This window comes from Leptonotus elevatus, chromosome 8 (assembly GCF_054856555.1).
Source record: "Leptonotus elevatus isolate MCC_2025b chromosome 8, RoL_Lele_1.0, whole genome shotgun sequence".
In the NCBI taxonomy this organism is placed as follows: domain Eukaryota; kingdom Metazoa; phylum Chordata; class Actinopteri; order Syngnathiformes; family Syngnathidae; genus Leptonotus; species Leptonotus elevatus.
Genome location: NC_141246.1, coordinates 3,354,247 through 3,378,099, shown reverse-complemented (window position 1 = coordinate 3,378,099; position 23,853 = coordinate 3,354,247). Strand labels below are relative to the sequence as shown.

At 40.4% G+C, this 23,853-nt stretch overlaps 2 protein-coding genes across 8 annotated transcripts in view; one reads left to right on the top strand and one right to left on the bottom strand.

Annotated features, from left to right (window-relative positions):
• Positions 1–10,588, bottom strand: part of fam193a (family with sequence similarity 193 member A) — a 23,687-nt gene extending 13,099 nt beyond the window's left edge. For both annotated transcript variants that reach the window (XM_086082283.1, XM_086082284.1), the window contains exons 1-11: positions 10,180–10,588; positions 7,661–7,735; positions 6,993–7,235; positions 3,364–3,536; positions 3,097–3,264; positions 2,022–2,289; positions 1,818–1,942; positions 704–851; positions 549–623; positions 403–477; positions 227–336 (exon numbers count right to left, since the gene is read on the bottom strand). In XM_086082283.1, the coding sequence (XP_085938409.1) occupies positions 227–336; positions 403–477; positions 549–623; positions 704–851; positions 1,818–1,942; positions 2,022–2,289; positions 3,097–3,264; positions 3,364–3,536; positions 6,993–7,235; positions 7,661–7,735; positions 10,180–10,395 (1,676 nt within the window). In that variant the 5' untranslated portion in view covers positions 10,396–10,588. The remainder of the gene's footprint in view (positions 1–226; positions 337–402; positions 478–548; positions 624–703; positions 852–1,817; positions 1,943–2,021; positions 2,290–3,096; positions 3,265–3,363; positions 3,537–6,992; positions 7,236–7,660; positions 7,736–10,179) is intronic.
• arfip1 (ADP-ribosylation factor interacting protein 1 (arfaptin 1)) lies at positions 9,864–23,853 on the top strand. 6 transcript variants are annotated; one of them, XM_086082286.1, is made up of 11 exons: positions 10,705–11,076; positions 13,000–13,086; positions 13,165–13,301; positions 15,086–15,187; positions 15,633–15,741; positions 16,158–16,259; positions 18,266–18,378; positions 18,578–18,799; positions 19,456–19,613; positions 20,205–20,379; positions 21,179–23,853. In XM_086082286.1, exons 2-11 carry the CDS (start codon positions 13,002–13,004, stop codon positions 21,332–21,334), a joined length of 1,359 nt encoding a protein of 452 aa, XP_085938412.1. In that variant the 5' UTR covers positions 10,705–11,076; positions 13,000–13,001; the 3' UTR covers positions 21,335–23,853. The 6 variants fall into 6 exon arrangements, with proteins under 6 accessions (XP_085938417.1, XP_085938412.1, XP_085938411.1 ...); XM_086082285.1 differs by having other exon boundaries at positions 13,000–13,301; XM_086082291.1 differs by lacking the exons at positions 10,705–11,076; positions 13,000–13,086; positions 13,165–13,301 and adding an exon at positions 9,864–10,029.

The following is a 23,853-nucleotide window of genomic DNA, read 5'->3' as shown; positions in this document are numbered from 1 at the left end:
CAAAATATTAGCAAAAATATAAAAATTATCCAAAAACTATCAAATGGAAAATACAAACATTAGAAAACTGTGAGAATACAAAATGAAGTAAACAATATGAAAACTCCAAAATAGAACAATATTACAAAAAAAGGGAAAAATATTATAATTTTTTTTTTTAAACACATGATAAAGAAGCAAAAGTATTGGATACTAATATAATAAGGAGGTTAAATAGGCTGCTCACCTTCTCCGATAATTGCAATTGGGACAGTCAGGAATACTCAGACGTGACGAGAGCATTCTCATTGTGTCTGTGAAGTTGTCTCCACAGGGCAGCTTCTTATTGTTGGGTAACTGCCAAAAAGAGAACAAAATGTATCAAAACCTGATGACCACATTTACAATTTACTTGTGTCCTACCTGTTCCTCGATGTATCGCCGCTGCTTGAAGAACTCCCAGTCCTCTTTGAGCATTCGCTGCTTTGTCTTTAAAGTCTGTAGAAGCCACGTACAAAATTGAAACCGCATTCAAGTTCAGTCATCAAATGATGAAAATGGGATCTTACATTCTTGCCAACCGGCGATTTGTGCGGCTCTGTTCTTTGGTTGGTAAAACTCTGGCCCTCCACTTTAAACAGCAGCTGCAAGAGCACAACGTATATGTCAACGCCTTGTTCTTTTAACCACATCGGACTCCTTTGATGAGTGCTTTGACGCGTACCTGTTCGTCCACGTAGTCATCGATCCTCTTCTCGCACTCCTGCCACTCGCTGGCTACGCTCGCCATCTCCTGCTCCAGCCGCTGGTAGCTCTCCAGCAAGGTCCTGTACATGTCCTCGCTGTAGGAGTCGTGCGAGGCAGTGCCGTGTCTGAAAAACGTGCCAAGAAAGTTGAAGTGACGTTGGAAGGCATTTGCTGACAGACATTTTTGGAGTATGGCTGTACTGTTAAGTCAGATATTTTGTAATTTGTCTAATACATTTTATTATAGAATTGTGTTTCTATTCTATCCTTTATATTATTAGGGCAGGACGGTGGAAGACTGGTTAGCACGTCCGTCTCACAGTTCAGAGATCCAGAGCTCAATACCGGGGCTCTGGCCTTCCTGTGTGGAGCTTTCATGTTCTTCCAGTGCCTGCGTGGGTTTTCTTCGGGTACTTCAGTTTCCTCCGAAATTGCAAAAACATGTGTGGTTAGTTAAGTGAACTGAATTGTTTATATATTATTATGGTTTTTTTCTATTTTGGGATTATGTATGTTTTTGAAATAATTTAGCTTCATTAGTTTTTGTATTTTACCTTGATATCAAACATGTATAATTGTTTTCTAACAGTTTCTAATATTTATGTTTCCACTAACTTTAACATATTTGCTGTGATTATTTTCTACTTTTGGTGCATTTTTTTGTCCAATAGTTTTTGGTCGAATATTTGTATTATGAAGCAATATTTTTTGTTGTCATTGTTTTTATTAATATTTTTACTTTTAAATATTTATGCACTTGTCTAAAATTACTGTATTTTTTCCTTAGTGTTCTATAATATTTTTGTATTTTTCCTTTTTTGGATTTTTTCTTCATATTACAATATATTATTTTGTATTATTTCTTAATATTTTTTACATTGGTTATTTTTTGGGTATTTTTCTTTAATATTTTTGTATTTTCCTTTCTTCTAATAATACTGTCTAATATCTAATCTAACCTAATATCCGTCTAATATTATTTTTAAAAATTTTCAAATATGTCTGCAATTTTTGAGATTTTTTCCCCACTTATATCCTGTAATTTCCTTCATATTTGTACAATTCTTTTATTCACAAAAAAATAAGCGTACTTGAGCTGTGCAACGAGTGCAGGTAAACTGCTGTGCAAGATGGGCTCTGAGAAGACCAGGTTCTCAAAAAGGTGCTTGTTGTGCAGCTCCCACGTCACATGGAACTTCTGGAGGTGCTCATTCTCCTGAGGAGCGAGTGGAACAAAACAAACTCAACATCATCAAAAGCTGGTGAAAGCTGAAGTGTGAAGCCGAGCAACTGACCAGGGTGAGCAGGAAGCCGCTGATGGTGCGCGCCGCCTGGCAGAGAGCGCTGTACTCCTCTAGCAGCAGGGACACGAACTGGTGGGCTTGCGGGAGACCCTGGGCAGCGGCCGCGGCTGCTGCCAGCGTCCCCACCTCCGAGGATCCCGGGAATGTCTTGGAGCCGGCCGAGAGGTGCTTGAGAAGACGCTCCTTCATTTCCAGCACGTACTCACGGGCCTGCTGCTCCAGACGCTGGTAAAGCTGGTAGGGGTCCTTCTCGCAGAGTCTGAGGATGGAGGTTGATTATGTCACCGTTGGAACTAAATTCATCAACAGCAATTAGGGCTGGACAATTAATCTAATTTAAATTGACATCGCAATGTAGTAAAATGTAGAAAGTGAACGATTACAAAAACTAGAAGTCAAAAGGGTTTAGTAAGTTAACAACTCTAATTGAAGTAGATAAACTGTCTTTCATTTTAATTCATACCCTGTTACATTGTGTAACGCTCAAGAGGACAAGCTTCACTACAAATTCCAGCGTCCCCTTCCACAAATACAGCTGGACTCGGGAGTTTCACTTATGGGTTTAATATGTTCTGTAACCAAGCGCGTAACTCAATTTACTCATATACCAAATCAATTCCCCCCATTAAATTGAATTGAAATGACAATACAGTCACCCCCTTCACTTTTTGCAGCTTCACTGTGCATTGATCTTATATTGTACATTCCAAATTTTTATTTTTGTGTGGGAGTTTTATCGCTGAATTTTGCAGTCATAACTATTCAACATGAATATTTACAGCAGAGCAGCAAGCACGAGCCAGCAGGAAAGAGTGACAGAACAGCGACCCAAAGTTAATGAAAATAAAATCTGCACACGCACATCCGAATATGTCGACATCACAAGCAGGACGCTTTAAATATCTGTATATGCTTAATCAAATAAATTGTCTATTGTGAGGCTGCTTTGGAAATGTAACCCTCCTGCCACAAACGAGGAATTTCTGTTATTCGAACAATTGTTGAAGCCCTAACTTTGGCGTTTGGCACAATATTACTGTGTAAAGCAATCTAACTGGTTGAGTACCTGTCTACCAGCTCCTTCATGCTATCCTTGTCTCGCTCCAGCGGCTGGTCGCGGTCTTCCGCCAGCGGCGTCCCGGCCTGCCTGTAAATGCAGCGTACCAGGTAGCGCACCTCCGACCAGTGCTTCTGCAGCTGATGCGACTCTCGTTCGGATTCTGCCGAGATCTCTCTGCCAAATTGGGGCGGGGGACAGATATCTTTAAGAATAAAGTTCACAGGTGCAGCGGGTATTGCTCCCCCCCCCCCCCCCATCCTCCTCGGAACATACCGCCTCTCGTTGCAGGCCTCGCACCCGCACGCAGAGTCACCAGGCATGGGCGCGGCAAGGTCGGGTGCGGGGAGCATGGGCGGCGTGGGCGCGCTCAGTCTGTCTGCCGCTGCCATCGCGTCCGGGCCCAGAGTGCCGTTACCCACGGGCATGTGCAAAAGAAAGTCCTGACTCTGAAAGAGAAAGTGCGATGATAGCCATAGAACGAGAAACGGAACACTGCGACAGGCCCGCGATTCCTACACAACGATCCTCGGGAATAGCTTCAGTGGTGGCATTGACTCAACTCACTTTACGACACGAGGCAGTTTGTCAGACAGAATTGGTAAATATTGGCCAAAAAATAGGCTTTAAGCCGTTTGCCTCTCAAACCCAAATAATAGAATATATTCAACCAACGCTAAAATTATTTGATAGTGACAAATAAAAACTTTACCATTCATTACTCAATAAAGCGTCACTATTTGACAGTGTCCATCTTCAGTCTCCTACTCTCCTGTTCAATTTTTAAATGTGCCTTAAAACATGGCTTATGCAGTTAATAAAAGTTTTTGATTCACGGCATGCCAGTTATTGAATCGGTGGAGGCTGGTGTCTGCGGATCTCACGCGGCTTCGTCTGTCCTTCCTTCCTTTTCTCGGTCTCTCCTTTGGTCTCTTGAGGCCTCCCTGATTTTATGTTTTTTGGATTTGTTGGGGTCTGGATGTTTCTTGGGCTGGGGAGGAGTTCTGGTGGGGGGTGTCTGGTCGGTGCTGGATTTCACCTTCCTTGGTTTTCTTCGGTCCCCTCGGGTCTCCTGGTTTTCGGTTTAGGTGAACGGTATGAGATTTTTTCTAATAGGTTTTCTGGTGAGCTAACAAATACACGCACGCACGCACGCACATACACATACTCACCCACACACACAAAAAAAATAAAAAATAAAAATAAAATAAAAATAAAAGAGCAATGATGATGACATTTCCGAATGAACAATACTGAGCTCTTAAAAAAAAAAAAAATAATAATAATAATATATATATATATATATATATATATATATATATATATAATAAATAAAAGTTTTTGAATGTGATCTATTTTCTCAAGTAGTAGTTGCGGTTTTGCGGTCTAATTAATAGCCGCTAAGCAATACTATCACTGCAGAAAACCCCTGCCACACTTAAAAAAAAAAAAAATCCCAACACAGAAGAACAGAGCAACTGTGCCTGATATTACCGTGAATCACAAGATTTTCCATCCGCTACTCTGAGCTTCACAGACAACGGTTTGCTCCCTATAGGATCAAACATAAAGACGGTCTTTATGCAAAGAAGCAATCAAAACACATGCGGGGAAGAGATCAGCAGACTGCCTCTTTCATGTCCTTCACATGTTGCATTTGAGAGTTTTGAAATTAAAACTTGGGAAAACAAACAATCAAACCTTTGTTTTGATGTCAACGGCCCGTTTGCAGTTCATTCTGCTCTGCACAATTAATCTTTTTAAGGGCCGAGCAGTTTCTGCTACGAGGTACCTATTGTTTTGGAAGAAATTAAATGTCCTTCGAAATGAATTGTATTTTTGAGGACCTGAACATGCACAAAAACTCACCAAATTTGGACACACACCAGGCTTGATGAAAAATTGGATATGATTACAAAAAAAATTGGTCTGTACCAGAGGTTTAATTTTTTTAATTATTAGTATTAGTATTTAGGGATGCATCGAAATGAAAATGTTTGGCCGAAAACGAAAAATGCTTGGCCTAAAATGCCAATTTCTACTATGATTGCATTTATTATAATTAATTTAAATTGTAATATTATTATAAAATATTTATTTAGCACTGGCCTTTAAACCAAGCACAATATAAATTGAAATGTGCCCGCACCGCAGACATGTTGGCTAATGGTACATTAAACACCAAATGAGGGTTGAGCATTTTCTGGCGGTGCGATTGCACTTTATAGTCAATGTAGTTCGCACAGGCGGGCACGGATGCGTGCGGCGGCACAAGGTGCGGCTAATCTAAAACCGGCACATTCACATATTCACCAATGTTTAAAAATAAATAAATACATTTGTTCGCACCAGCTAATCGGCTTTGGGAACGGACTGCAAAGTCACACACAGCATCCTGTACAGGTCTGCCACCACCCGGCGATAGCGGTAAGTGTTTCCGTGTTTACAACTGTTAATAGCAATAAAGCTAGCATTAGCTAAAGTATTTAGCACGGCCACGGGGATGCCGGTAAAAAAGTGGAAGCGTTTGAGGGGCTCTTATAAATTTTTTTTTTAAAAAGCGCCGAAGGAGAAAGAGTGGCTCACCTGTACTGCAGTACACGGCAGTTCTGTCTTTTTTTCGATCCGCTTAAATATTGTACACCAAGCGACGCCCCTCTCCTCCGGTGTGCGCAATGACCCCGGGAGCTGCTGCGACCGACGCAAACTCACACTGTAAAAAGCCAGCGAGAAGAAAAGGCGGACACTCACCCCCGCGTTCGCTGTTAAATTCAAACAGACGCTTGCTTGCAGCGTTTTTTTTTTTTGCTTGCGTCACCACAACATCCTATTTCGGCCATATTCTTTCGGCATTAATTTTATTTCGGCCTAATGCCGAAAACGGCAAAAATAGCAATTTTCGGCCCAAAATTTTCGGTGGTTGAATATTCGGTGCATCACTATTATTATTATTATATAGTGACTTAATAGTCAGGCCAGAGACGTGTGTACGGCTTTCCAACTGATCGTATCGTCCTGGAAACGCCTTCCTCTTCCAACTCATCATCGTCATAAACAGAGTAATATAATGGTATTATTATCGTATCATATCACTACCGACTAGTCTTACTGGACTGAGCAACCAGGACAGATACGAGTGTACTGCTTATCTTGCAATTTCCCATTCTATGGTTGCACGGTTACTTCCTGGTTTCCTGCGATGACATCACACACTAATAACCAAAAGCAGCAACTAAAAAGCGATTTATCAGTTTACTGGCAAACAAACAAGCTTGTCGTCACAGTCGTTGGCCGAGTTTCTTGTTTACTATCAAGTCTATGAGATCGTCAGCTTCTGTTTTTCTCGATAGGAGCTCAAGCAGCTGGAGCCATCAACATTTTGATTCTTCATGGGAAAAAGTGTGGAAAATTAACAATGTCTGATTGGCCTCGAATCCTCACTCATGCCCGGAGGGGGGAAAAAAAAAGAAAGAAAAAAAAAAGGCAGCTGCTAGCAAAAGGTGCCAAACAGAAAGCTTTCTCCCACAAAAAAAACATACAGTGACGTACGAAAGACCAACTTAAAGTGACGAGTCAGTTCAGTACTGTGGTCTGGACAAAAACTTGGGCTATCAGGCCAAATCATAGCCGATATCAATGTCGCTGAAGTGCGCAATGAGCTGCATGTTTGGTCATTATTTCTATTTGGCTTACTTTTTCAACTCGCAAATGAAAATAAAGCAGGAAAATGTCCACTCTGATTGGCTGTTGTCAAGCACATTTCCACCGCGCCTGACTCAGTAAATACGCTCACAGCTGATCGTCTTACGGCGTGATCGCTACTCAAGATACATGAAGGTTCTTAGGTTTTCACGTTTGTCACAACTAATTAGCGTGATATTTTTGGAAGGTCAACAGTGACTTACGCCCAGCTGCTCCAGCGCAGTGTGCCGGTCCTCCTTTTCCACGGTGCGCCGGCAGTCCGGACACACCCACATTGGCAGCGGCAGAGCGGCAGCCGGCTGGCCGGCCTCCAGTACGCCGTTCCGATGGTCGGGGATTCCCGCCTCCGGCCACGGGCCATCTTTGCTGCGCTCGCAGCGGCACAGGAGGCAGTGGTCGCCGGCCGTGTACGGGGCTCGCTGGTTCAGGCCAAACGTAAATGGGGTCTAGTGTGGAGAGGAGGAGGCGTGTAAAGTTAGTTTAGAGGCGCGTTTTCCACTTTGGGAACATTACATTAAAACCGTTCGGAGGGCCGATGTGTGTTTGGACTTTGAGAACCCGTCTGAAATTTATCCTGGGGCCAAAAGAGAACTTTTGAAAGGTCTACGAATCTATGGGGTGATGTCTGTGGTCTATCTGACTCCCAGCACCAAGGACTAATGCCGAATAGGGTTTTCATTACCATGACAGTTAGGTGCGGAGGTAAAGTGTGGGCAGTGGTAAGTAAATTAGCGGAAATTTAATTCAGAAGGGCTCACACAAAAAAAAAAAAACTAAAAAACTACTTCTTTTTTTTTTTAACTCCACACTTTTATATGACAAGTATTTGCTTCTTATGTAAATGGCCTCAGCAAATAAAACACAAGGCCACCTGAAGGACTCCGGTGAAATCAGCGTTGACCGGTCCTTCGGTGAACTGCGGCGTGACGCTGGCGTTGACTTTGAGCTGCAAAAAACATCAACAAGGAAATGAGTAAGGATCTATACCAGGCACCACCAGTACTTAACTGGCCCCGGGGCTGAATTATTAAAAACTGTCGACAAGTTCCATTCTTAACGGTTCTGTTAACTAGTGGTGCAATAAATAAATAAATAAATAAATAAATCACGGTTCGGGTCAGATCATGAACTTGAGTCATGGATGGGGATCGTTTTTTTGAATCAGTTAAAAAAAATTAAAAGGGAAAGAGAACTTGGTTTCACTATTTTATAGAACATACATTAAATGAATAAATAGATACCGATGTCGGTTATTAGTAGTCAAGAAGGCCGATAACCGGTATTTGGCGTGGATATTCATTTTGTATAAAAAGGAAATAAACATTAGTATCAATTTTGTCAAAATGTTTAAAAATACAAATTAATCTAACTCTTAAATTTGTTTATTTATTTTTTATCTTAGACAATAGACATCTTTGTTTTCAAAGAGCTCCCAGGGTCATCAGTATGTCTTAAAATGTTCAATGTAAATATTACAGCTCCCTATAGTATAGTAAATACAATTTTCCAAATTTGAAAATAACTGAAACGTCAAACTTTCATGTATCCTTGTTTTACTTCTTCTTTTTTTTTTTTTTTTTTAAGTGCGGATACTTCCCAAGGTCAGTAGCACCTCTTTATAAAAGGTGAAAACGTAAATACTGTAAATGGTTTCCCTGAGGTCAACACAGTTTTACATTAATCCAATATTGGCAGTCAGATTTTTAGATTCGTCAAAATGCCAAATATCTGCGCCGATAATCAGCCCCATGTGCGGCCTGAACCATGGTGCAAAGATGATCTACTACTGTTAACAGTCTTGGAGAAATTACAAATTACTCAAAAAAAAAATTTGATTTACTTGGGCTAGATCAAAAAAATTTTTTTTTGCACTTTGTTCATCTCTGATCTTATTTTGAACGAACAATAATAATGATTAGATTGGTCTAAGATGCATTTTCACAATTGGTGGCGAGCCATCTCATCCCACTGCAGCGTCATGTGCGACAGGCACCTGTGACTTCGTCCTGTGCCAGCATATATTACAAAGGGTTCCCCCCAAGTGCTTTATAGGCCTGGCGCGCCGCCAGGCTTTTGTTGCGTCACCAGGGTAAGCGTCACAACACAAAATATCAGCAGTATTATTTTTAGTTTCGACAGCCTTAGCTCTATAGGTAAATTGCTTTGTGGCTAAAAAGACGTTATCCCATCGGGAACCCTGTACTTCCTTTACTACATGACCGGGCGGAGTCACATGACTACCGGAAATGCAAAAAAAAAAGTGTTTTCATGCACTTTTTTGAAATACTTATGTTTAGACTCAAAGCCCCTCATGAGAGCATAATAACTGTTTTTGCGATATTTGAGTTATTTTTCGAAATTTCTGTGTTTCCATTACCAGTTTGCTTTTGGGCATCTTACATTTTGCGCAAATCTGAGGGTAAACATACCCAAGTGATGCCAACATTTTGACAATAGGGTAACGATTAAGAAAATGATAAGTTTGAAACTGATCCAACAAAAAAAAGGTCCCGCTTAAAAAAACTTGACCCTCATTGACGTTATATTTGGCCAGAAATTTGTTCTTTTACACCAGCTTAATTTGTCACAGGAAAATTATAATGGGCTCGTCTTTAAAACAACTTCCATTAATGCATGTACATTTATTTTTATTGTTTATGTTGAACACATACTTACAAAACGGGTCTATTTAAAGCTATCTACTAACTATCAATCAGACATACACTAAGAAACTGTTCTGATTGTATGTATGATGTAGTCTGTATCATTAGTAAGTGCATGTGTAATGTATAGATATGAACCAAAATCCTGCTTTTAAACTGTCCACGTAGGACATTGACAGCGAATTTCGGGTGTGGAGTCAAATCTTATCCCCAAAACACAGTTGGAAAGCAGTAAACATTGCAGCAAGAGAACCAAAACCGCCTGTAGGCCCGAAGAAGTGCAGCTGTTAGCATGGTTAGCATTGGTGTTTATCTTTGCGACCGCGGTGCTTTGAAAAGCGGTTTTGCTCTTGTCTAAGGTGCCATTTTAATCACGGGAATCTGTCCGTGAGTCGAAATAAACTTCAAGGGGACCTAAATTGACGGAAATGCGAGGCTAAGCTAGCTCAAAAAGTTCGGCTAGATCTGTGGCCGAGGCGTCGGTCTCGCAGGGTTGGACCTCCATGCACTGTACTGTATTGTTTACGGTGGATATAAAGGCTTCATTGTCAATTTCACAAGAGCTAAAACTCCAAAGGTAAGACGCTTTTAGCAATACACCCGCTCATAGGTACCATAACTAGGCGTCTTCCTGTCATCAGTTTCGGGCCCAGATCAGATTAGCGTCGTTGATAATGTCGCCCTGTGCCGACATGCTTGGGTTGCTTGATGGGAGGGGGTTGCTTACCTCCCCGTTGATGCCCGTCACGGAGCCCACGTTGCCGCCCGTGACAGGTGCGAGGAAGCCGGCAGGTGTCGGAGCTCCCGCACAACCGAGGGCCGAGGCGACCACGGCCTTGCCGCCGTTGCTGGTGCCGCTGTTGCAGACAGCACTGCAGCTACTGCCACCGCCCCGCTTATTCTTCCTGCGTTTAGCCCCTCGCTTAGCATCGGTTGGACTCATTTCTCTGCGACACAGCAGGCCGTCCGGGCTCTGTGGGCTCTCCAGTGGGACGCCGGGCGCGGGTTATTGTTATTAGCGATATTTTTTACAGGGCGAAAGGCCGACGAGGAAAAGTGCAAAAAAAAAAAAGCCGACTTGACGGTGACCAATATGGCTGCTTTGGTTGGTGCTGCGCAGCCTCAGCTTGGCTTGGCTTGGCGTTGTGACGTCACTATGCGTCCGGGACCGCGATGAATTGTGGGAAATGTATTTCTTCGCCGGGGCAGCAAACGCAAGTGGGCAGTTTGTGGTCAACCGCAACGCTAATAAAGATATAACTAGACCCCATTTACGCGCAATATCGTGCACCCAAGCCCTCCCCGCTTAATTCCATCATAGGAACACTTTTTTTATACAAAGAGATTGAACCTGTTTTTAAACTTGTAAACTATGGAATTTAACAGCAGGGGGAGAGCGCATTCAACAAATGGTCCACTAGCGGCCCTCTGTGGCTGATCACTTTTTCCGGGGTCCGAACTCCCAAGTCTAGTACACAAGCTGGAGCCCGACCACCACGTTAAAGAATCAATTATTTCTATTTATTGCGTTACAAAGAACCAGGCTGCTGTTCCCCGGACGTCGGACACCCGGTTTGGGACTTTACGACAATCCGCTAAAGTTAGCCACGACGGCCGTAGACTGGTAAGGTTAACTACTTATTCATGTTTTTTTTGTTTTAAAACCTCACACTCCCACAGCGACTCAGTTGTTTCCTTGTGACGTGCGGCCACTTATGTGGCCAAACTGGGAAACGACACGACTTTATTTTTTATTTTTCTAGTGAGTGCTTTTCGCTTCGAGCGGATGATAAAGGCGTAGTTTTGGTTGGCTTGCAGTTAGCTCGCTAGCTACCCAGGTAGCTAAGCTAGCTGGCAAGCATCGTCAACGTTAGAAAACGGCCCTAAAAAAGCTCAAGGACTACAGTGTGGTCATTAATGTAATTAAATAGGATTCAATTTAATGTATTCAGTTTATATGGTTGTAATTGGACTTGGTTATTCGCGGTAACAGACGACATTAATGTTAGAAACTTTCCCTTGAAATTGTACAAGTGAAGGCTGAATGGCTTTATATGTATGTGGCATCTCCCCCCCCAATGCAAGTTTGTTTTTAAATGTATTGTACTTTGAAATCCAAACCAGGAAGTGGGTGTCCAAACTTCCTTTTTCAAATATACTTCCTGTCATGTGGTAATCCTGAGTCTGACAATCCAGCCACAAAACCTTTGATTTACTGGCTTTTATTGCAGCAAGAAGATAAATGCATTTTGATGTCTTCCTACAAAATGTGAAATGATTTGCAGTGTGCCTGTCATGCATTGTCAATTCCCAAAACCTCCTAAATCAGATGTTCAAGTCACAGAATTAGAAATTGGATCCACATTTTAGGGAAAATAAGCATCTAAACTTGGACTAGCTCCCGGATTTTATGCAAACCTCAGCAAGTTGGTAAGACTTCAGCAAACCATGAGAGTTAAGCATTGAAAGAACATGTTGAATTAGAATTTTATGTGACCACTAAACATTTTGGTTAGCTCTTGTTTTGACTGGTTTGTTTCCATTAATCCTAACTGTGTTGCTGCAACCCGGAAATTACGTTTTGGCGTAGTATTACTTTTTTCTTTTCTTTTTTTTAAACTACCAGTTGTCCAAGTCGCGCAATTGGGAACAAGCCAAATGGCACACAAATCCCAGCATATATCTCAAGACTTAAGCAAATCAGATGAGACGTGAGTATCATAGCTTTTCTGTGATGATGACGATAGAACCGGAACTTGAACTTACTACGATGTAACACGTGTACAGACACGTACCAAAATCTAATAAATGCCCCCAAAACGTTAGTTTCCATTGATTGTTCTTTGCAATCCAGGCCAGGAAGTTGATAGCCACACTTACTTTTCAAATTGACTTCCTGTCTGGCAGCAAACTTGACAATCCGGAAGGGCCAGGTATGGCCTTAGCTTTATTTCTCCTGATAGTAAACAAGCTTTTTTGTCCAGCATGTTTTTTTTTCCCCCTTCCAGCGTTGATTTGCATCAACTTCCACAGAAATATAAATATTGTTTTATACAGACAATGTGTGAATAAATGCTTCCCCCTTGAAAAATGTCCTTTCTGTCAAAACACGTCGCAATTTTGGTGGAGTAACAACACATCGCGACACCCGTTGAGTGAGAATGCTCTATTCTTATGTAGAGTTGTACAGGAGGTGAGGCAAGGTTGTTGTTAGTGTGAGTGCTTCACATAAGTGGGCATGCTCTTTGTTGGTGTTCAGTTTCTTCTTGGGGGGGGAAAGTTTAGATGTGCGTGCTCCATGTCAAGACTGTAAGTGTGCAAAAGGAATGAGTGGAGCTGCTTTGGTTGGACATGGATGAAGTTGGCTTTGTCCACACCCACAACGGCGCATACCTTTATTATACGTCGACTTGCCATCGTTTCTGGAATTCCCAATACCTGGTCTAAGCCGCCTCTGCGCCTACGCCAGTCATGAAAATGGAGCCCTATAGCTGCACAAAGTACTAACGTAGTTATCGTCCATAACCTCCTGTCTGTTTGTTTCCAGGTATGTCTGAGGTTAGTCTTGACACCGAATCGGGCAAGGCCTCAGCGGAGGAGCCTGGCATGGAAGCCGAGGAGAGTCCGCGTATTGGTGACCCGTCGCCTCCAAACCGAGACAGTAGTAGCGGTAGTGCGTCAGGGAATGATGTGCTGTATGACATTAATATAGACAGCGCTGAGGATGTGTCAGTAAGCGGCAACGAGGATGTTGACCAGGGCGGGGATGAGGCTGTCAGTGTAGAAAATGGAGAACACCAGACTGTGGACGCAGCAGAAGAATGTGGAGATGATGGCACTCAGACAAAGGTGACGTTGACATTCACTCGTGAGCAATCGGTTTCCTTTTAGGGTTTCTGGTTTGTGGTGGTGGTGGTGGTCTCTTTTCTTTCCTGTGATTCCATAATCATGCCCCTCTTAGATTGGCTTTTGTGATGTGATTTTGATCAGAAAGAAGTTCTCGCTTTAAACGGTGTGTTGTATTGCTTGGGGTGTTAGTGATAGAGCTGGTTTAAGTGTTGCTGTTCTGTGGTATGGCTGTGTGTTGTGACAACAAATAAATGTTCATTAACTTAACCCACTTTTACAATGGAACCTCCACAACGTTTTGTCCCCAAAGAAATCAAGTGAATCGGACATTCAACATTCTTGATTGTTATGCAAGTGTTTAAAAGAAAAAAAAGTGAATTAAAACTACTCACCTTCAAAGGGTACGGCGGCGTATTAGGGTCACGTATAAATATTTTTTTTTTTAGAGGGCGGGGGCAATATTCAGAAAAAAAAAAACGGGCTTTTTTTGATGTATGCCCATTTGGTCAAATTCCCTCGTAGGAGTTCGTCAAAGTACGAGCTGTTATGTTGACCCAAAACGGCTGCTTTAAAATAAAATGGTCGACTTTTTGTTGAATTTCGAATATGTCAGCCGAATTTCGTGTGTATTGTTGAAACTGGTGTTGGGTTTGTGTGGGGGGGGGGGTTTAAATGTAAGTAGATGGGTGAATTTTCTTGATTTCTAGATGGTCCCCAGACAAAACATTGCTCTGTTGCAAGCTAGCATTAGCAGGTCATAGCGATGAAAAGGTGACACCGCGATAACATTTCAAAGCATTAGTACAGTGTTAATATTTCAAAATATAATGATCATTAACACGGTATTTAGCATCTCTAAGAGTACAGTAGTGTTCTCTAAATGGTTCTATAGCTAAATCATCTTTTTGTGTGACACCGTTAGCAGTAGCATCGGCAACAAACAGGATGAAACGTGGCGCTATTGACATTCTCCCACTGCGATTGATTAAATTGATTACATTCAGGACTACTTACAAAATGTATGCTATCTACTCACATTTAAAACATTATTTTTTCTTTTTTTCTTTTTTTACATTTGGCAGCATTATTAGAGCCCGAAAACCCCACAATATGTGGATATGCCAATGAATTGTAGCTGGACATGCGTGCGACAGACAGGTCAAACTGCATCTGAGAGGATTATGGTGTGCAAGGTCGCCTTATCTCCTGCTTTATCTCCTGCTGGCAATTTGATGAGTTAAACTGTCGGACTCAAGCCTCTTCTTTTTCTGCCGCCCACCAGCCATGCTGGCATCGAATGGCCCTTTAAGTATTTATGAGCTGGTCACATGACACCACACTTTAAAGCAAAAGTGTTTGCCATACAGAAACTGTTATCGTCATGGAGTTGTGGACTTTGGGTTTGTTTCATGGTTGGTGAAATTGGTTTTCCTGTGATCCAATTAACTTTTTTTCTTTCTTTTTTTTTTGTATACATCATACAAGTTGTGTTCGTAGTCCAGTCTCTGTCTTTTTAAAATATTTTTCCGTTATTTATGGCAGCTCCTTTGCCCCCAACAAATGGTTGTAGCTTGTGTGTAATTCATACCTGGAACTCAATGTCTGCTTCTCAAACACGAAGGGAAAAATGTGATGTCATGTCTGATGGGAGACCATTGGTTTGCCCGTATCCAAGTCGTTGGACCCTGCTCGAAGTCAATGTCCACAAGATGGCAGCCCACATCTGAGATTCCTCTCAGTATGTTGTAACTAACGAGAATTGGACTCTGTCCTTCCCTTCACAGCACGACGCCATGGCTGAGGAATCCCAGAGGAGCTCGGCCGCTGAGATTGCCGTAACCAGCAACGGGGACCTGGACCAGAGCCCGGAGGAAGTATTCTGCGGGGTGAGGCCTCAAACCACAACCATTACAATTTTGACTCTTAACTGGCAACTGCTACTGTCACGTCGACTACGACGACTTACAAAGTGTTCATAAAGTGCGTCAACCTTACAATCACAAAAGTTGGAAATCATGTTGTTGTTGTAGTCAAAGTCAATTAAATCTATGACTATTATTACTAATTCTACTAGTTAGCACTACATTTTCTAAAAAAAAATTCCCTGGCTACTTCTATCTCATCTACTGCTTCTACTCCTACTACTATTTTTTTGTTTTCTAATTATTACTGCTACTACTACTTGTAATTCTTCTAACACCGACATTACTATTTCTGAATGTTGCTTCTTGTTAGCATCTGACAACTGGAGGAATTCCAGTAGGATACACTGTGATGTTCTGCATCCACACGCTTTATTACTTTGACTGAAATTGTAACGTTCTTCCGCAGGACTCTTTCCCCGGGAAGCCGGCATTCACAGACCTTCCGGAGTCTTGTGTCGCCTCTGGCAACTACGCATCAACGGCAGAAGGAATCATTGAATCAGGCCTGTACAAAGGTGAAGCACATGGTTGAACCATTGTCATGATAGAGATCAGTGAGGACCTTCACAACAAACCCATTTTGTATAATGTCTCCTTTTTCCACAATATATTTGTTTGCTGATTTCTAAAGGCGGACGTCATTTGAATTTAATGAGCCTCCTCTCATCTTTACCCCCGACGCCCGACTTTGCTTTTCATCTCCTGTTAGAAATGCAAATTTGAATCTCTCTCTGCGGAGAGGTAATGCGCGTTGCCATGGCTATTTTTCCGGGGTTTTGACACCGGAAAATAGTAATAATAGTAATAAATAGTAATAATAATAATAGTTGCCATAGGGGTTTTGTTTATTGGCTGTCATCGAAATGAAAAGGAAACAATGTGCGAGGAACTCCCGATGATGCGCCTCATCTAAATTGTGACTATCTCCCAGGGTCGTCGAGCCTCCCCGCGTCCCCTGTGGCTCCCTTCGCACCCAGCTCGGTTGTCGCTAGCCGCCTGGCACGCTCCTCCAGCGAGGGCCAGGTGGAGACAGGTACCCATGGTGATGGGACAGGAGTAGGAACGCGCAAACTAACCGCAGGCTGCGCCTACCGTACCTTTCTTGGTCTTCTTACCCGCTTGTCTTCATTCCCACAGGCTTGCGTTCAATTTACGAATCACCTTCTCTATCAATCTCCTATCAATCCTAATCGATCTTTTGCGGCTTGACTGGGCTTTATTGATATCTGCTTTGTTGATGATGGGCATTTTGCCACTATGATCTAAACCTCTCGACGCCTAAACACGGGTACAACTTTGATGAACAACTTATACGTGTCTGTGCCAGTAGATTTCCCCGCTTGCAACCTTTTCCCCTTGCAAAACGGGAGCTCTGAAACTGACAATGTATTGAGGTTATCCGCAAAAGTCTGAAATGTTTGTTATTCATACATGAGTATTAGAAGTACAAATACACGCACGCACGCACGCACACACATACACATACTCACCCACACACACACACACAAAAAAAAAATTATATATATATATATATATATATATATAAAAAAAAAAAAAGAGCAATGATGATGACATTTCCGAATGAACAATACTGAGCTCTAAAAAAATAAAAAAAAATAAAATAAAAGTACAAATACATATCTCTGTTAAATAAAAAATGAAAGTGAGCTGAAGTCCCTGTAAGGTAATTTAATTGATTAATTAATATTGGCTAACTTAAGCTATCTGATGCTCGTAAAATACTCGTTTGTAATCTGCGCGCTGGTTAGTCCTGCACCATATGAGGCAAAACCATTTTATTTAGCTTGAACCTCTCCAAAACGAGTGAGCTTAAAGTTGCCAAACTTTTAGGGAAGCAAACGCCATAGATATGAACCAAATTGGATGAAAACTTTACCCAAGTTGACCAAAATTGGCAAGCAAAACATCACGAAGATTGCCCAAGTTAGCAAGCAAAAGCGAATGTCACCACCGAAGTTACAAACCAGACCAATGTTGACAAGTAAATGTCGATGAAATTTACAGAATTTGAGATACAAAAGTTGGCAAGTTAATGCTGCATTAGGTAATATTCTGAGGCTATGTTAAAATTTGTGAAAACTTTTACGCAAGTCATTCCATTTTTGTAGTTTGCAGTTTCAGGGCTCTGTATGTTATTGCTTTTGTTACTATTTGACTAATTTGAATTTTAACTAATTGTACTACCTAACTGAATCCGCTTTGTTCATCAGTATCATGTACCTCCCTTGATGCAACATTTAGCCCAGTGGTGTCCAAACTACGGCCCGGGTGCTATTTGCAGCCCATTGTCTATTGTTTTCGTGGCCCATGGCACATACTCAGAATAACCTTAGACAAGGCCTGAAATGCTATTAACAAAAAAAAAAAAAAAAAAAAAGTGGTGTTCATGTCTTAGAAGTGTAGCTGTTGAAAAAGTGTGGGGACTTGAGTAATGTGGGCTACCACCACCACCACCACTACTATTAATTATACCTTTTTCTAGATATGCCAAGCTGCAAATACACTTACCAGTTAAAATGGTAAAGAAGTTTCTCTTCATAAAACTGTGGAGAATAAAGATAATTCCGTTTCAGAAACAATGTTTTCCTCCACTTTCTTCTTAGGATCAAGGCCCGAACATATCACATAAATGATCCGCAAGTATGGTCGGCTTAGTGCAGATAGCTCTTGTTTTGGTTCTGAATGTGGAGGTGAGATTCAGCTGCTGCTCAGTGGAGGGGTGGATCTATCTATTCAAGGTGGGATGCAGGGTCACAGCTGTTTGCCTTATCGCCTTTAACAGAAAGCTGTGACGTAGCAGTTTTTTTTTTTTAAACAACTACTGTTATATAAACAATATCTAAATGCTTAATTTGTTATACCATGTTTACTAAGTAAAAATAAATTCAAAGTGGCCTTTGCATCTTTCAATTTTTCTGCATGCGGCCCTCGGAAGAAAAGTTTGGACACCCCTGATTTAGCCTTTCCTGAGGCAATCCTATTCACGCACCAAGGTAATAATTGTTATTATTCGCACAGATGCTACCCAAACGCAGCCTTCGAGTGGCCCAGTGGTCCTGTCAGAAGATTTGAAGAGTCCGGCTATGGAGAAACTAGATCTCGTGAGAAAGTGGAGCGTCAGCACATACAAAGTAATTCTATCTATTTCCTTCCCCCCCCCCCTTCTAATTCACATCCATCTTTAATATTAAAATATGTTTTTATCAATCAGTTGATTTAAATGTAATTTAGAAGATTTTTGTCTGTTTTTTTTTTTTGTTTTGTTTTTTTGAAATCACATAAATTGAATCATTTTTTTCAGTCGGTGTTTAAACTGGCCATGTTTTCCAGTGCACCCGCCAGATTTTATCTGAGAGGCTCGGCCGCGGTTCAAAGACGGTGGACCTGGATCTGGAGGCCCAGATTGACGTGCTGCGTGAGAACAAGCGCAAGTACCAGAACGTCATCAAGTTGGCGCAGACGCTTGCCGCCCAGCTGTCACAGATCATGCAGACGCAGAGGCAACTCGGCGACGCCTTTGCGGACCTCAGCCTCAAGACCCCGGAACTCCATGTGAGTGTCTTTATCCAGAGTAGGCGTGGACAGATTTTTCTTTTTTTTAAACAAGTGAATTGCTGTGGACACCCTTGAAGAGGGATAAGTTGAAAAGCACAACGATGGAGATTTGCACATGGTTAGAAAAAATTTTGAAACGTATTTTTGTAATCATAAAATACCTACGTCATTCTCATTTTTACATTTTATTTGATGTATTTAATTATAAATTTTTTAAAGCATAGATTTTGTTAGTTAAATCATATGCAAAATTATTTTTCTAATATTCAACATTTAGAATAAAGTAACAAACCAGTCAATATATTAATTTTTATTTAATTTTACTTTATTTTATTTACAATAAACGATTATGTAATGTAAAAAAAAAATGCTTACTTTGTAGTATTTTGTTATCAATAATAATAAATTCACAATTTATGTAAAAGATTAAAAAAAAATGCATATTGTTTATTTTACTCATATTTAGTTTGTTGAATGAATGAATGGGCTAGAAATGTAATGAAGATAAGCAGTATAGAAAATGGATGCATGGATGGATGATAAATTAATAAAAATAAAAAAAACACAGACCCATATGTGGCTCATGGGCCATACTTGGATAATAATAAATTACGTGGTCATTAATCTGAATGTCCCCCCCCCCCTTCCCCCAGGAGGAGTTTGGTTACAACGCTGACACCCAAAAGCTTTTGTCCAAAAACGGGGAAACTCTGCTGGGCGCCATCAAATTCTTCATCAACAGCGTCAACACTCTCGTGGACAAAACCATCGAGGACACCATGATCAACATTAAGCAATACGAGATTGCCAGGTAATATACCTGAAACCTTACCTTCGTTCGATCCAAGACTGTCGACACTTAACAAAGTAACCACAACTCAAGTTTCATGAGTCTTCAAATAATTTTTTTTTTTATATAGTGCTTTTACAACAGCCGCAACTGTACCAAAGCGCTATACAGGAAAAACATGAAATGTATATAATACATTCATTAACAACCAAACAAAATCTTCTCTATTCAAAATACATTAAGTGTCCAACTTCCCCTTGGACAGCAACGTTATAGGAAGTGCTGTTTTTCTTTGTTATTGTCTGTGACAAGAAAATAGTGACATCTCCTGCATAAAAACATTGCTTTGTAACCTTGTATTCAGTATTTTTCTAATGTTATGCTAACATGGTTGCTGTTGGGTCCTAATAAACTGACTAAAAATGTAGCTTCAGTTTAGCTTGTGACTTATTCTCCAATGTAGGGTTTGTTATATTAAAATCCAAACTGAATTCTCATCCCATCCCATCCTAGCGTAGCTCGGCTTTGAAACTGTTAACAAGAAAGCGGAATAGCACCTAGCGTAGCATTCAGACCCGTTTTAAACTTTGAGGTCTGATGTACACTTGGCAGGGTGGAGTACGACGCATACCGCACAGATCTGGAGGAGCTGAATTTGGGTCCGCGCGACGCCAACACCCTGCCCAAGATGGAGCAGTCGCAGCAACAGTTCCAGTTGCACCGCGATAAGTACGAGAGGATGCGCAAAGACGTCTCCGTCAAGCTGAAATTCCTAGAGGAGAACAAGGTTGGGAAACTAAGACTCTCCAAATGGAGGCAGGATTTGCATGTTGCATCATTATTGTTAAAATATAGGAACACGGTTCAATATGTCAAGATTCATTACATTAAGCCATCAAATTAACTCATTTGCGCCCCAAAACGTATAAATACGTTCCATTTTAAATGTTTTAAGTGTCCCAAAGATGTATTTATATGTTTTTTATGTGTTTTTTCCCCCTATGCTAGAGCATACAGAAGGCTTTGATGCAGCCTCTTAACTGCAAACGGTCAATTTTTTTTAAAATTGCATAAAAGGCCAGCAGGTGGCAGTAGAGCAAAAGAGCTCAACCAGGGCCATGTTGAAAAAAAGCTCATTATTCACATTCCTAAATAGATTTGTGAATAATGACGAAACTTAGCTATATTCTAATGCTAATTGCTGCAAAAGGGAAAAAGATAGAAATATACTTTTTTTGCCTGATGAAAGAAGAGACTCTAATCTTTCTTTTGGTAGTAGGTTACATGTTTTTATATCAATATAACGAAATATTCTGTGGGCCTTGCAAAATCAGTCAAAATCCAGTAAAACAGCCGGGAGTGAAGGGGATTGCTTTTTGTTTGCACAAGTGAATAAATGGTCATAGCTGGTTTGAAGTGGACACTTTTGATTCAGACGTTTGGATACAGCATTCAATGGTGTTTATTTTGTTTTTTTTGCTTGCTGTTTTTTCCCTGTGTTTCATGGAAAACATACTGAATGTTTATCAGTGTTTTTTTTTTTTTTTTGAAAAAATTCTTAGGTCCACATGTTGTTGTTGTTTTAGGTGAAGGTGTTGCACAACCAGCTGATCCTCTTCCACAACGCCGTTGCTGCCTACTTCTCGGGCAACCAGCAGCAGCTGGAGCAAACATTGCAGCAGTTCCACATCAAGTTGAAAGTGCCCGGCAGCGAGCGTCCATCTTGGCTCGAGGAGCACTAAGGAAATGTCTAACCTATAAGTGAAAACTACAGGGATCCCAAACCTTCCCCACTCTCCCAGACCACCTCTCCTCTCTTCTGACAGGAATGATGGCCTTTCAAAACGATCTTTTTAAGCAACAAAAAGCTGAAATCTATAATGATGTTATTTTCACTGCTACAATCTTTGGGGGGAAAAAATGCACTTTTGATGTTTGACAAATCCATCAAACTGTAGTAAAGGCATTAAGGAAGCTGTAAAAATGCCTTTTTGTACAGCAGCGATATGAATGTTGTCACCTAACGGGATTGAAATAGCGTTTTTGTCATCTTTTTTGAGTATAAGAGAATTTAACATTCCATACCATTCTGTCACAGCGTCAACCACTTCTTCCTCATGTTAAAAACCACTGCTAAATTTACCGTAGGCTAGTTTGAGGACCATTGCTACTAATAAGCACTTTTTTTCAGTCCCAAAAAACAACAAAGTTGATTTTTCGTAAAATTTTGTATTGGAAAAAAACAACTCCTTGGACAGCATTGTTATTTTGACACTTGATAACATTTGATGCCGCTCTGTCAAGGCTATTTATTAGTTAGCACAGTGTAGTATGACGATTGTAGACTAGAATACAAAAATTACAGATTTGAAGAAACATTCCCACCTAAACTTTACAAAGCAACACATTTTCTTTGTGTGAAGCTAGCTGCCCTATTTTGCTTTTATTTAGTCTTGCTATGCTATGCTAAGCTAACATAATTTCGCTTTCTTGCATCTGAATGAGATAACCCAAACAATTTCAGTTTTCCATTTGGCCTTTTTTTTTTGGTAAACCAGGAAACCCCTTGTGTTGCTTAGCATGACAACTAAAACAAAACAAGCACTCCTAAAACTAAATCTCACAAATGAATATTCTCTCTACCCAAAGCTAGTTCAGCCTTATTTAAATTGTAGTCATTAGGCTATGTGACGCTAACAAATATCTAACAAATAAATCACTTGTGATTGCTGCTGATGACACCCATACAAGGCATAGCCTAGCCAGCAGATTCCAGATTTAAGAACTAATACCTCTTAACAGTGTGGAAACTTGGAGACTTTTTTTTTTCTGTGAATACGATGCTAACTGCCTTGTTTTAATTGCAGTTTTTAAGTTAAGCGACAAGTTGATTACGAATTCAAAACAAAACTTTGCTATTTTGTTTCAGTCTAATTCTCTTCTCGACACTCGGCAAGGTTTTGTAAACCAACAGTTTATAAAGTGTTATAACATCCTAGTGTATCTTAGCATTAAGACTTGAAACAACATGAAAATCTCCAGACAGCACTCCTTAAACTCAACAACAACAAAAGTGTTCCTACTTGCTTATTTGACAATCTTAACGTGAATGCAAAGCTATCTTTTTCCCCCCTTCTTTAAAATGTTTCAAACATGTATAAAAGTACAAAAGTAAAACAGCCTGTAGTAACTTGTGAAAAAAGTAAAGTAAATTTAAAATATCATTGTTTAATTCACAACTTTTATGCTACGCTAATGTGGCTATGCTCTTGTTGTAAATAACTGACCAAAACATAACTCTAATCCTCAGATTTTAGGGGTCATAAAACGTAAACCGTTAAGTTTGTTTTTGTTTTTTTAAACGAAAGTCTGCAAACAACCGCTATCTTATCTCTGCGCAGCATAACATTGGACACGAGTTTGTCATGTTACAGTCAATTCTATGACCATTTTTGACAAACGCAATATTGTTAGCCTAACGCTACTTTCAAACAATTCCTCATAGTTAGTCGTATAATCTACTGCGCTGACTTCTGGCTTCTTATTTTTCTAGAGAAAAGGAAGGACTGTTTTGACAAAATGTGCCTTGACTTCGCTTCCCATACATGCTACATGCTAATTGTTGTGTAAAAACAACAACAAAACAACTTTAAAGCGCTCCAAAATAACTACTTCCATTACTTCATAACAAATGAAATCATTGTATTTTTAAACATTGCATGAAATATATGTTTAGGAATTACAAACAGGTCATGTATGATTGTACAAAATGTATTTCTTAAGAAATGTTTGTTGTAAATTTTGAAAGACCAGCATACTCCGCTTTATGCTGCTAACACTTTTCTTGATTTAACATTTAGAAAAAAATATATTTTTTAAAAAGCTAGTGCGTCAAACACTCATATTTATAACTGGCAGTCTCTCATTTGCTCAATTTTGTACCGCTGACTTTTTATAGTTTGCGAGTGTGACTCTAGTTTGACACTCCAAAAATGATATATGAAAAAAAGGTTTATATATTTGTAAGTTTGCCTTGTATATGGCCTGTAGTCTGGGATTAGTATTTTTTTTTCCTGAAGACTTCAATTGAATAATATGCTAAGTGCTAGCATGTGTATCTTTGTATTGGGGAAAAAACTATTGGAAAAAAAAAAGCGTTGGGTTTAAAATGGTTTTGAATGTTCAAGATTTACATTGTCATGAGCACAGTTTAAAAACAAACAGTTGTGCAACTTTGGGAAAATAAACAGTTTTCTCTTGA

Bases quoted from the DNA above. Each gene is read 5' to 3' on its own strand.
- arfip1 (XM_086082285.1), top strand. From the start codon at position 13,002: ATGTCTGAGGTTAGTCTTGACACCGAATCGGGCAAGGCCTCAGCGGAG. The intron at 16,260-18,265 runs GTACCCATGGTG...TTATTCGCACAG, and splicing joins CGAGGGCCAGGTGGAGACAG to ATGCTACCCAAACGCAGCCT. The intron at 20,380-21,178 runs GTTGGGAAACTA...TTGTTGTTTTAG, and splicing joins AATTCCTAGAGGAGAACAAG to GTGAAGGTGTTGCACAACCA.